The sequence below is a fragment of the Lycium ferocissimum genome, chromosome 9 (assembly GCF_029784015.1).
Source record: "Lycium ferocissimum isolate CSIRO_LF1 chromosome 9, AGI_CSIRO_Lferr_CH_V1, whole genome shotgun sequence".
In the NCBI taxonomy this organism is placed as follows: Eukaryota; Viridiplantae; Streptophyta; class Magnoliopsida; order Solanales; family Solanaceae; genus Lycium; species Lycium ferocissimum.
The window spans coordinates 34,262,427-34,276,872 of NC_081350.1; the positions used below are offsets into that span (position 1 = coordinate 34,262,427).

The 14,446-nt window shown below is 34.6% G+C and overlaps 2 protein-coding genes across 3 annotated transcripts; one reads left to right on the top strand and one right to left on the bottom strand.

Annotated features, from left to right (window-relative positions):
• Positions 1-1,915: 1,915 nt before the first annotated feature.
• On the bottom strand, positions 1,916-3,336 carry LOC132030393 (36.4 kDa proline-rich protein). 2 transcript variants are annotated; one of them, XM_059420015.1, is made up of 2 exons: positions 2,468-3,330; positions 1,916-2,437 (listed from the first exon to the last, which is right to left on the bottom strand). In XM_059420015.1, the coding sequence occupies exons 1-2, from the start codon at positions 3,117-3,119 to the stop codon at positions 2,142-2,144; spliced, it is 948 nt and encodes a 315-aa protein (XP_059275998.1). In that variant the 5' UTR covers positions 3,120-3,330; the 3' UTR covers positions 1,916-2,141. The 2 variants fall into 2 exon arrangements, with proteins under 2 accessions (XP_059275998.1, XP_059275997.1); XM_059420014.1 differs by having other exon boundaries at positions 1,916-3,336.
• A 2,978-nt stretch (positions 3,337-6,314) lies between these two features.
• Positions 6,315-9,993, top strand: LOC132031832 (cation/H(+) antiporter 15-like). The gene is made up of 3 exons (XM_059421725.1): positions 6,315-7,034; positions 7,633-8,628; positions 8,701-9,993. Exons 1-3 carry the CDS (start codon positions 6,810-6,812, stop codon positions 9,991-9,993), a joined length of 2,514 nt encoding a protein of 837 aa, XP_059277708.1. The 5' UTR covers positions 6,315-6,809.
• Positions 9,994-14,446: the final 4,453 nt, after the last annotated feature.

Here is a 14,446-nt window from a genome sequence, read left to right on the forward strand (position 1 = left end):
TACTTTCTTTTTACGCAGTTCGCCAATTTGGCCACTTGGAGACTAAAATTACGTACTGTATATGATAATCATATTTAGTTTACATATTGGGGTTTGTTTGGAAAAGTGATATCAACTTTTGCAATTTTACTTTCTATTCAAATTTTGAAGCAAAAAAAGTTTCAACTTCCTTGTCTAAGTACTTCACTAAGAAAGAATTTAAATGTGCAGCTTAGTAAGTACTTTAGTTCGTTATATCAAAAGACTTCGTCGACGATTTAAATAAGCGAGGGGTATGTGTATGTATATATATACATACTAGTTTTTGACATGTTTATTAGCTCAAACTTCGTAAAACATTAGAAATGGTAATTGAATAAGTGTGCGATGAATTGCAATAAAATGGAAAGTGAAGAATGCATGCTCAAATTAACAAATAATGAACTTATACAATCAGTATTCATTATCGTTGCAAAACACTATCTTACTGGAAGTTACCATCAAGTAAAGTTGAAATGATGCCCTTCATTTTCAAGAGAGAGAAAAGTTTCTTAGCATTGTTTTCTATTACTTATGTAACTAATACTATAGTCTGTAATTGTACACAGTCAACAAATTATATAACCTTTTCTTATGCAGTTTTTTTTAAGATAGGAAATATTAACTTCTCTGATATTTCAACCAACACATAGTTTAAATCTGAATATGAGCAACGTCACTTATGGTTTCAAATACTTCGTGTCTTAAAGTTTTTGCCTTGTCTTTAAGAAATTGTAACCTTCGTCTTACTCCAGCCTCATACATATCAAGAAATTGTCGTCGAATGAAAATAATATTTTGTAGAAGTTGTATGGAAATTCGATTAACATATGTCTTTATTAGGATGGCTAGTAGAGCATTGTCATCAATTTCATGGTGGACACCTTCACAAAAATTGTATTAGTTATTTGTTATAGAGATACTTATTAATTATTGACATAAGAAAATTAATTTGATATATAAATCATAATTGCACGTATAGGTACCATTTGTTTGATTCGAACTTATGAGTCCTTGCATCTGTGAATTTGACCAAAAATATTAGTTGAATCATATATATAATAAATATAACACGACAATAAATCAATATCAACATGTTTTGTGCGAGCATGCAACACCGGATTAGACAAAATAAATTCAAATTTTAAATCAAGCCTTCTAGAATACAAGTGCATCTAATATGTATCACCATCTCGACTTCTTCTCCGCACAGTTCATCCACCATTTTTAGTTCCAACTTTCTGACCTCACTCTCTTTCATAAAATATAGTCTTGAAAGGTGTAGTACAAAATTATAAAAGGTTTGAAGAGAGAAAGTGAAAAGATTTGTAGAAAAGTAACGAATCTTAAACTTTTACAGAAGGTGGTGAGGGGTAGAAAATCAAGGAGATAATGATTTGACATAAGACAAAAAGATACACAGATACTAATTGAGTAACTTGAAGTGCTCTGTGCAATTAATACAATTTGATAAAGAATATCAAACGTTATCTAACGTACGGAAGCTAAAAGAGGCAGAAAATGAGAAAGAAATAGGAAGCTGATAATTTGTGCAGTTAAGAGCATTAATGCCCACAATAAAATCATAATTGCCCCACGACTCAGAGTTAATTAATTAAATTCTAATAAATAGACTTTAATTTGCATCTTTGGTGCTTGAGAAGAAAGATTTTGGTTATAGTCAAGGATAAAATAGTATTTCAATTTTTAACTTAGAGACTTTCCACTTTTAATAATAATATATATATTAAGGGGCAGAGTGACCTTGCTACTATAATCTACTAAAATCAAGCCTTTGTCATTTTGATTCGTTAAGTTGGATTTCTTTTATGTGATTGAGTTAACGTACAAAGATACCAGTCGAAGTTACACAAAAATGAAGAGAAATCTATGCAGATGAACATAAGAACCCACACCAGTACATAATTATCAAGTTACTCAAATCAAATTTGTGGGAGCAAATTAAAGATACCAAACATAACAAAGACACAAACTCTTAGGATCATGTCGTTTACACCTCGAGAAAAAACAAGACCAGGGAACTCGTAATTATTTGCATTTTTATCTCTTACCTTGCACAATACTACAACAAAAGAACATCATAACTAAAAACCCTAGCTAGTTCAAACAAGAGGAGGACATATAAAATCAGGAGGAGGAGTTAAACCACATGTTGCAAGAACTGAAAGTGCCAGCGGAAGGAAGATATTAAGGTTAAGAAGTTTAAGCCTTATGGTTGTGCATAGACAAATAGCAGCTTCTAGCTCTAGTAGTCCTTGTAAAACTGGGCAGCATATATGTTCCACTGGATTCCCTATCCCAATATGCACTAATCCTCCAAGTACATCAAGACAAAGCCCAAGTTTCAATGCATCTATAGGACATGTGGCCGGCGGCGCTGGGACAATACCAGGAATGCCTCCGCCGCTTCCGCCACCACCTGGGCCACCTCCACCGCCACCTGGTCCACCTCCACCACCAGGAGGTCCGTAGGGTGGATATCCACCAGCAGATGGCGGTTGGAAGCCTCCTCCTCCGGGAGGATTTGTTATTGGTGGAAAAATTCCGGGAGGGTTTATTATTGGTGGAAGAATGCCAGGTGGCCTAGTGACAGGTGGTAGGATGCCAGGTGGCCTGGTGACTGGAGGCGATATGCCAGGTGGCCTGGTGATTGGAGGCATTACTATAGGAGGATTGACTATAGGTGGTAAAATGCCAGGTGGCGGCCTAGTGACGGGAGGCGAAACGCCAGGTGGCCGAGTGACAGGAGGTGATACGACGGGTGGTGGAAAAACGATAGGCGGCAAAACCCTTGGAGGCACTCCGCCATGATGAGGTGGCGGTTTGGTGGTTGGTGGATGTGGACGTGGAGTCGAGGGAGGGTGGGGCCTACCGGGAGACTTAGGTGGATGAGGGTGATGACCTGGAGATTTTGGCGGATGTGGATGCCGCGGAGTAGTGCCAGGTGGACTAGGGCGTTGGTAAGGTGGATAAGGAGGATGACAAGGGCATTGACCAGATGAAGCATAAGCTGGTAACAAACATGTTGACATGAAAATCATACAAATGAAGAACATTGCCGAAATCTTTGATGAACCCATAGCTTTATTTTTATCTTTTGGGTTCTAAAGAAGTGGCTGCATTATCTTTTCTATGTTCTTGATTTTTGATATACACTATACCTTTTATAGGTGCATAGTATGTATGACCCGTGAAGGGTTATTTACTTGAAATGGAACTAAGAGAGCAACACGTTGCCTTTGGAATTCCAAAGCGCTTAGGTGTTGAACTGAAATGGAAACTTAGGATCTTTGTTTCTTCATTGCCAACTTCAATATCCAATCCGTGACTGCTGATTTATAGTCCGTGAATAGTCTCTTTTAATTCACAAAGTGTTCATTTTTGCACAGATTTTAAGGCACTTATACTGTTTCTCTGTACTTGATTACATAGTGTAATTTTTGGAGTTTCACCCTTTTTGTTTATAATATTGGTGAATTCTCCTTCTACCGGAATCTTAAGCTTGAAGGGGAAAATCCGATCTTACATATCATGCAAGATCCCCCCATCTCTTTTTCTTAATCCGTCCTTCAAACTTGATTTTCTATGGGTTTAAGTTATACTTTCTCAGTCTAAACAATAGTTTTATACTATCAGGTCCTCCAAAATATCTATATTAACGGTGAAGCCAGAATTCTAATAAGGGGATTAAAAAAAAAAAAAAAAAAAATCTGATGCCAGGGGGATTCAAATCTCAATAGTTCTATTTTTGCTCCTTTCCTTTTCCTGATCTCACTCCGGAGATATCAGCCGTGCCTAATTCTAGATTGAGCTTTAATCTGAAATATTAGCATAAAATCTCAGTTTGATTGAAACAGTTATCGAAAGTGTCTCTGTACTTAGTTTGCTGGCATAATAAACAAATAAATAACCAAAGATATGTAACCAAAGAGTAAATAGTGGACAATTTTGTCGGGTTCATTTCACCAAGGCATCATGTGAACCTTGTTTTAATTTCTTTCGCTTTGAGGTTTCAGACTGGCAAAAGGAGGGAAAAAAACTTCACCAAAGACAAATAAGTATGACGAGAAAAATTTGATTAAATTACCACTCCATCTATTGACTTTTTGGATTTAACACATATTTGATGGTCTGTCTACTTCAAGTTTGGAGAAATCAATTCATTGTTCATTTGATTCAAGTTCATTTTAGCATGATTTGGTGCATGTACCCGCAAATGATCTTAACATTTTTTATCAGCCGGTCAACAAAACTTCACCCGTCTAATCATAATTAGTGTATAAATAATTATAATTAGTGTATATGCATATATAAGTACATTTTGATGGAGAAGATGAAATAGCAAGTGCTTGAGAAGAGAAGAAGTTGTGAGGGAATACGCTGTGACTGATATCATTCAGGCAATTTCATTCTTATTGTTACTGTTCGAGGAAGGATAAAAGATCCCACGAACACTTATACTTAAAATGATTAATATACACTGACTAAAATGTCTACTCCATAAGATACTAAAGTTAGAGGTTTTTTTTTTTTTTTGTGAGTATTGCCTTGTATGTAGTGTAAAATCCTTAAATGTCTAGAAATTGATTCACATACTTCAAGCTCACAATATACTTAATGATAAGCAATCAACACAATTCATCTTCTATTATTTCCCTTGCCGCAATTTAATCCTGTATAATCCTATATGTGACCAACTTAATAGGAGTACTATTTTTATTAATCAAGCCAGTATCCTCAGGTGTATTCCTTTGGTTGGGGGGTGGGGGTTGGCTGGACCCTTATCAAATCAATAAATCCCGAAAAATGTAGAATAAGAGGATAAATATTTATCCGCACTAGGTGTTTACACCATATTCATTTAACTTTGCCAGTGTTCGGTCATAGATTTTGAATCAGATTAATTTCAAGTATCTGTTTGGCTCAGATCAGTTTTTGGGAAAAATTTCACTTTCACTCAAAACATCAAATTTTTTTCAAGTAAAATATGTCCAAACGCAACTTCAAGTTCCAAATATGACTAAACAAAAGCTTACTGTATTTAAATAGTTTAATGGAGTAGACCTTACCTCTCAAAAGAAGATTGATTAGCTCAATCTTCAAAAAAGGAAAATATACACTTAGACATAATCTCTTCCATTAAGGAAAGTAAATCACCTAACAAAAAAGTTAGCCTTGTTATATCACTATAAAAGAATGAGTAAGTTGCGGAGGTTTTAGCCTTCTTTACCAAATAGTGGATGCTAAAACTTCCGAGAATTGCAACTTTCAACCTCCATAAATTATTCAGTTTTTTGTAGTGTATCTCCTTCTAATGTAGGGAAGTTGCCATGGTCCCGTTGCCTCTTTTGGTAATTAATTAAAAAATGTATAGAAGGTACTATTTTAACTTGACGAGGCTAACCTAGCCAAGAATCTGTCATCCGTATTGATTTCGACTATGTTTTCATCCAGTTTAATTCATTCTTTCAATGATATCACACATCTGTCACCAATTGGTACCTTCTAATAGTAGTACTAGCAAAATCCAGATCAAACTTATCTAGCTAATAGGAGTATTATTTTTTGGGGAAGCCACTAGAAAAGTATTAAATTGCATAATCTATGTTTTGACCTTTTTCTGAAAAGTGTCACTTTTGAGTACTGTTGTAGGAAAAGCAAACTTTAATTAATCACCATCCACATGTCTATGGTCTTTACCCACCATATTCTTCGGTTTGAACTAACTAAGAATTGCAAACAAAAGAACTAAAGACTAATATCTTGTTGGACAATATTATTGTTGGATATGAGCAAAAGTCTCATATGAGTAGTAAAAAAAATTACATATAATGTGTAGGAATTAATATTTTTAATGGTGTGATGCTTTATTGAAAAAATTATGCGATTTTGGCTCAAAACGAATAATATCACAGCATATTAAGAATACTTTTGGGCAAGTTTAGTTCTACGAGACAAGTATATAAGAGATGAAAGTGTAATAGTGTAGGCTCGGTCTACCACCTTTATCGGGTCAATAGCTGTTTTCACTGTTACACCTATATTGGTGTTTGTCAAGTCCTTTATTCTAGTTAGAGACTTACATGCTTTATATGAAGAAAAGTAACATTTTAGAGAATTTCTAATTTTTGAGCAACTCTGATTCGCCTTAGAAGAGTATTTTATATTGTTAGAAGAGTATTTTATATTGGAATCAAATGGACCATAATACTGATCAGGAGTGGATAAAGATTGGATGATAATTTATTTAGAGCATAACTTCTTAGAAAAAAAGGTTTTTTATAATCATGTTGGGGGTCTATTTAAGTTATTCCCCTAACCAAAACTACAAGTTCCACTTTCAACAATCAAGCTACATTCAAGCATTTCTGTGGTTACGTTGCTGTTGTTCCCATTTTTGTAGTTACTATACTTTTTAGTGTACTTTCTTAACTTCTCAAATCCAAGAAAAAGTACTCGTCTCATCGGAACGAAAATAAGAAAATTTTCAATTCTCTTCCCTCAAAATTTTATCCTGAACAACTTTCGGTTTTGTCCTTTTTCTCTTTCTCGTTGAGCTTATTGACAAGCACTCAAAAAAAAATATTTTCTTCTCGTTCAAAGACCAATTTTCGTACCGAAGACATGCATGCATGCCATTCATTGTTGACATCTTAGCAGTGGCAGAGCGAGAAATTCTAATAAGAGAATTCAAAAACTGCAAGGATATCATACGTGTGATTTGAACCTGTAACCTAAAATAAGTAATTTTTGAGTCATATTTGATCAAAATGGCGGACATAATAGTAACGAACTCCCAGAACAAAACTGAGGATGCGATAGTATGTTATGCACCAACGATGATAACTACAACTGGGATATGGCAGGGTGATAATCCACTTGATTATTCATTGCCACTCTTCATATTGCAATTGACATTGGTGGTTGTCGTCACTCGCATTCTCGTTTATGTCTTGAAACCCATTCGTCAACCTCGTGTTATTGCTGAGATTGTTGTAAGTAATTTATAGAATTCTCCGATTTAATTATATGATCGCATTTTCAATTTTCATTATTTGTTAACATCATTTTATAAGGGAAAACCTTGATGCAATGATATGAATTGTTGTCACGAATTCAAGCATTGGAGATAACCTCTCTAAATGCGAGGTAAATCTTCATACTATAATAAACGTAATATGGTCTAAATTTTCTTCAGACTCCACGCAGAGCGGGAGCTTAGGACCAGAATGCCCTTTTTATTTGCAGAATCATTTCCTATATATATGAGACCATGCATTTTATAGTGCACAAATTTAATGGTTGTTAGATCAATTACATACCATTGTATTTTTCTTGTTGGATAAAATGACTTAATTAGAGTTGACAATAAGAACTGTGAAGAGCATTCGACTATAAGAGGATTAAATACCATAAAAGAAAATTTGTATTGGTCTACATCTCTTTTCCTTTGGTGAAATGGTGATAAAATAATGAACATATCGATTTTAATGGATGTGACCATAATTATTTCTATGGAAGGAATAGCATAATCTTGTTATCTTTGTTTTATATACTACACTCCTATATTAATTTTCTGCAGAATGGTGGCAGGGTGGTGTAATTTTGGGGCCATCAGTATTGGGAAGAAGTAGTAAATTTGCTAACACAGTATTTCCTCAAAGAAGTGTAATGGTCCTTGAAACAATGGCAAATATTGGCCTTCTTTACTTCCTCTTTCTGATAGGAGTAGAAATGGACATTGCTGTGATTCGTCGAAATGGTAAACAAGCCTTGAGTATAGCAATAGCAGGCATGATATTGCCATTTTTAATTGGGAGTTCATTCTTCTCCTTCTTGCATGACAAATCACAAAATACGAAAGAAGGTACTTTCATTCTCTTCCTTGGGCTCGCGCTTTCTGTTACTTCGTTCCCTGTTCTTGCCAGAGTTCTCGCGGAGCTCAAACTTATCAACACTGAAATTGGGAGGATCGCAATGTCTGCTTCACTTATTAATGATATGTTGGCATGGATTGTTTTAGCTTTTGCTGTTGCTTTTACTGAGAATGAAAGTATGACCTTGGCTTCAATTTGGGTGATCCTTTCAACTACAGCCTTTATTTGTGTTTGCTTTTTCGTGGTTAGGCCATTGATTGCGAGGAGAATTAGACAGACTCCAGAAGGCGAATCGATTAGTGAATTCAATGTATGTCTCATTCTCACAGGGGTTATGATTGCTGGATTCATAACAGATGTTATTGGAACACATTCCGTTTTTGGAGCTTTTGTCTTTGGTTTGATTATCCCCAATGGTCCTCTTGGTTTGACCCTTGTAGAAAGGCTAGAGGATTTTGTTTCGGGGCTTTTGTTGCCTCTTTTTTTCGCCATTAGTGGTCTTAAGACAGAGATTTCTGCTATTGATGGAGCTGCAACATGGGCAATTTTGTGTGTTGTTATATTCCTGTCTTGTGCAGGCAAAGTAATAGGTGTAGTCCTTGTAACTATCTATTACAAAATGCCATTTTATGAAGGTGTTTCTCTTGGTCTCCTCATGAATGCCAAAGGCCTTATTGAGATGATTGTGCTCAATGTTGGTAAAGACCACAAGGTAATTGACATATATTTCATCTTCTTGTCCTCACACAAAAATCAGTACTAAATGCTTATTATGTTAATGCAGGTTCTTGATGAAAAATCTTTTGCTATAATGGTGATGGTAGCAATAGGCATGACTGCAATCATCACCCCAGCTGTGACAATAGTCTACAAACCATCAAGAAATTTCGTCCCATATAAGAGAAGAACAGTTCAAAAAACAAAGTTGGATAGAGAATTTCGAGTACTAGTTAGCATCCACACACCAAGAAATGTTCCAACAATTATCAATCTTCTTGAAGCATCTTATCCCACCAAGAAATCACCGATATCCATATATGTTCTACACCTTGTCGAACTCACTGGACGTGCATCTGCAATGCTTATTGTCCATAACGTGAGAAAATCAGGAAGGCCAGCTATGAACAGAACTCAAGCTCAATCGGATCACATCATCAATGCATTCGAGAACTTTGAGAAAAATGTAGGATGTGTTTACGTGCAACCTCTCACTGCCATTTCCCCTTACTCCACCATGCACGAAGATATTTGCACGTTAGCAGAGGACAAACGCGTGGCACTAATAATCATCCCTTTTCACAAGCAACAAACAGTTGATGGTGGAATGGAAGCTACAAATCCAGCATTTCGAACAATTAACCAGAATGTATTAGCAAATGCACCTTGCTCAGTTGGAATTCTAGTTGACAGAGGCTTAAGTGGATCCACAAGGTCAACAGTTTCTCACCGTGTCGCGATATTATTCTTTGGCGGACCAGATGATCGTGAAGCATTAGCCTATGCATGGAGAATGAGTGAACACCCAAACATCAATCTAACCGTTATGCGTTTTCTCCCTGGAGAAACTGCGATTGAAGCAACAAGATCAAATTCCACCAACAACGGAACTGACCACCGTATACTAACAGTTGTAACAGAAGCTGATAGGGAAAAACATCTAGACGAGGAATATGTAAAAGAATTCAGGGAAAGAACAACAAATAATGAATCAATAGTTTACACAGAAAGAGTAGTAAATCATGGAGAAGAAACAGTAGCAGCAATAAGGTCTATAGATAATTCACATGACTTGTTCATAGTTGGTAGAGGACAAGGTACCGTTTCTCCGTTGACCGCAGGGTTGACTGATTGGAGTGAATGTCCTGAGCTTGGTGCCATTGGAGATCTCTTAGCTTCATCAGATTTTGAGATGACAGCTTCAGTTTTAATAGTGCAACAATATGTAGGAATGGGAACTGGAGATCCATTGGCCACTCCAGATAGTCCTAGTCAGCACTATGAACATTTTAACATTGATCAAATTAATAGCAGGTCACAAACTAGAGAACAGCATTCTAGTTTTCATTCACAACAATGAAAAGTTGGTAGGATTTTGGTCTATATCAATTTTTTCAGTAGTGGAGCTTCTTTTTGTTTTGCATTTGCTTGTAAAATGTAAAGCTTTTATGCTTCCTACTCTATAGATCTTATCTTGATCCATTGTGTATGCTATCAAAAGAGTAAAGTGAAGATGACCAGGAAATGACTTGATTTTCCTTTGTTGTTTCTATTGTCCCGTTGGTTTCAATTTTAAACATTGCGATTATTATGAATTTGTTCCCTCGTCTAAAAACTGGGCAAAGAAAAAGAGAAGGGGAAAGGACACAAATGGCCACTGCCCACTGGGCCATAAATAATCCCACACGCTAATCCATTTATTCCCAAACCCAAAAATTAGCTCATAAATTATTTTCATTAGTCGCCACTAAAAGCCTAGGCGTTTTTAAATGAACAGACTTTTTGTGGCGACTTTTAGTAGCCACTAAGGGGCTACTACAGAAAAATCAAGCTTTTTAGTGGCAATTAAAAAGTCGTCACTAAAGTTTAAACATCCCAAAACATGTATAATATGTGTATATTTAGTAAGAAATATCCCAAAAAACTCTTAGGTGATTTTTGTATATAATATGTATCATTTGTGTATAAAAATATGTATCATTACCTATCAGTAATGTATAGAAACTGTATAAAATATGAATCACTAAGGTATGTATCATTTTTGTATATAATATGTATCATTTGTGTATATAATGTATATTATAGAATAGAAAATTGTATCGTTTTTGTATATAATATGTATCATTTTTGTATAGAAAGTGTATATATAATTCCAACATGTGTATATAAACTGTATCAGTCTTGTATAGAAAGTGTATCATACATATAAAAAATGTATCATAGAAACTGTATCATTGTCTTCCTTTTCTCAGACTGCTCTATCATGACTTGTTCTCTTTCTTCAGTTTCATTTTCATTTTGCTTTGAACTGCTTGTGCTTATCTGACCTTTTCTTATGTTTTCTCTTGAGCCGAAGGTCTTTCGGAAACAGCCTCCCTATCTTCCGAGAGTCTGCGTACACTTTACCTCCCCAGCCCCCACATTGTGAGATTTCACTGGGTATGTTGTTGTTGTTGTTGTAGAAACTGTATCATTGTGCTATATAATATGTATCACTATTGTATATGTAAAAAAAATATCATATCATTATTGTATAATATGTGTATAATAAATGTATAATTAACGTATAATTTATGTATAATAAATGTATGATTAATTCCAGCATATGTATATAAGCTACATCATTCTTGTATATAAAGTATATAATTAATTCCAAAGATATGTATATAAACAAATTGTATCATTCTTGTATATAAAGTGTATATATATAATTCCAACATATGTATATAAAAATGTATCATTCTTGTAAATACTTACTAAATATACACATATTATACGTATTTTGGGATATTTCTTACTAAATATACACATATTTTGGGATATTTCTTACTAAACATACACATATTATACATGTTTTAGATATTTGACCTTTAGTGGCGACTTTTTTAATTGCCACTAAAAAGCCTAATTTTTCTGTAGCAGCCCTTTAGTGGCGAGTCGCCACAAAAGTCATTTTTTAAGCTCTCCTGGTTTCATTGGCCGCTTGGCATTATTTTGGGTGGTAAAACCATTTTTTAGCATTAATTTGGGCCACTTGACAAAATGGTATTAAGCCCAAATATTGGTTAAATGTTGGATTATTTTGGCTGTCAATGTCCTTTTCCCAAAAGAGAAAAGGAGAGGTTTTTGTTAAGGGTGTCAAATGGGCGGGTTGGATTAAATTTGGATGGGTTAAAATGGGCTAAAAAGCATGTCATAACTCAACCCCCAATTGCTACTAAATTTTAATTTATTTGTTTGTTGTTTTATAATTTTTTAGTACCTAATAAAACTATTTTGTTTGCCATATATAACATGTCAAGAGAAAAAATGTCTTTTTGAAAAGATTTCTTATAGGTCAATTTGGGCTACATATCAATCCAATTTTTTAAGGGCAATTTGCACGATTACCCTTATTCGGGTGTGGTCTTTAATTTTTGCCCCTCAAATTGCTGGTCTTTAATTTTTGTCCTACGCCTAATACTCCGAGGTTTTGGATTCGAACCCCCAGGTTCGGTAAGAAAAATCGCAATGCGAGTTTAAATAAAAATTACGCCTATTCGGGCAAAAGTTAGGCATAAGGCAAACTTTTGCCCAAAATTAGGCAAGGCAAACGCCCAAAACAGCTTTCTTAACCTTTTGAATGAGATAGACTTAATTTTGGGCAAATGTTAGGCCTTAAGCCAGAGGTTTCGCGAAAGTCTTACCATGAGATTTTTTTTTTTGTTTGTTTTTCTTGACGAGGGTTTGAATCAGGATTCTCGGTATTTTCGAAAAATTTTAAGCGAAGGGCAAAAATTAAAGACCAATGCATTTGAAGGCAATCCGCACAAAAAATAATTTTTTAATGGACTGAAATGAATTGGGTTGAAATGGGCTACGCTAATAAATGGACGATATTGGATTCTTCAGTCTGATTCAGTTACAATTACCAGGCCAATCTTAAACATCTTAGACGGATTATGTTTCCATGAGCTATTTTTGCCACCTCTAGCTTTTGCGTTCACCGTCACCAGTCACATCTAGTTCATATTCGTCTCTCTTCTACTCGGTATATCAGAATATTAATCATCGACGAAACTTCACATGTGGACCTAATCAATTAACAAGCTTGAGGCATCATTTAGAATTGTTATCGTCAAGATTTTGTTTTGTAGTATTCTTTATTTGTTGGCATCTAATTGAACTTTCAGGGCTTGTACTTAGCCTATCTTCATGTGTCTGCATCATGTCCCTCTATTTTCCTTCAACCATTAGTTATATGCAGGGGTGTCAAATGATCGAATTAGGTTGAATTCAGGTGAATTAAAATATGTTAAGTTAATAAATGAATGGGTTATTAACTCGTTCAGACGCAACTTGGTCTGAAATGAGCTGGATCAACTCATACTAAATTTTAATTTCTTTATATATTTACTTATAATTTGTTTAAGTAACCTAATAAAAGAATCTTTATTGTGGCTATATTAACAAATGAAACCCAAAAAAAAAATGACTATTTCTTATGGATTAGTTTATGATTCACCTCAACTCAACTTTTAGATGAATTGAATTGGACGAGTTAAACTAGACAAAATAAATAATACAGATCATATTTTCATGAGCTAATTTTGTTATCCCTCGTAGACCTCTTACCGCTATGACAACGGGGCATTAATTAAAATTGTCATGTCATGTAACAGTATAGATCGACAAACACTTCACAATACTAGATTGTGGTCCTATACCGTATGTTATTATGCTAACAAATATTTGTGTAGTTGAATCTAGAACTTCCTTAAGATTGTGCTCTCCTTTACCAGCCATGTGTCATTTCCACAAAAGATTAAGATAAGCTGAACACGTATGGAGTACCTCTTTTGGTTTCTTATCGAAACAATTCACAGGAAGTTCACACTGACTTCTTATTAATTTTAATTAAATAAATAAAAGTAACTATATCAATAAGATAGGCCGAAAGTGGATAACTCTTTGCTGAGAAGCGATGGCAATAGCAAGAAATTCTAATCAGGAAATTGAAAAAAGAAAAAAGAAAAAAAAAAGAAAAAAACTACACTAATAATTCCTTTTTATAAGAGGATTCAATAAGTTATATACAAAACAATTGATCTACATATGTAGTACAATTTTCTGACAAATAAGGGGATTCAATAATCCCCTTCACTAACATAGTTCTATCATTGGTAAACAAGTGAGAACGCTTTATTACTCATCGTACCAGATCTTGAGTTAATCGGACCAGTATTCATCCATTATGTAATTAATCTTGAATTTTGAACTAGTTTCATGTGCATTGGAATGTATTTGAAAGTTTGGAACTAGAACCTTTATATTAATAGAATTGAAGTATATGTTCCTTTTTCCCATTGTTTTATTTGCAAGGTAACAAGTCTAGTACTCTAGTGCCACAGTAGACAAGCTTTTCAAACCCTAACTCTTTTTATCGTGTGCGGGACCTAGCTGCCGCTGCAATTACGATTTCGGTAGAATTCAATAACGTTCAAATCTTATATATTTATTTAAATATTCATTTATTATGTATAAATAATCTATTCAAAATCTAGTAAGCAAAAAAAGTTGTGATCCTGTACTGATAAATTAAAATTCCTAAATTTGCCTCTGCATCGGAAAAATCGCTCTTTGTTCGTACATGTAAAGGCCAAAGAAAAATATTAAAAATGAATGATGAAAACGTTTTCGCTTTCACTTTAAATATAAAACCAAAGGTTTTCAATTTTTTGTTTCCCTGTTTCTCTACGGCGCTGATATATATTCTCCTTAGTTATGCTTAAAATGCAAAGCAGCGTTAGGAACTTGAAAATTAGCATGCGAAA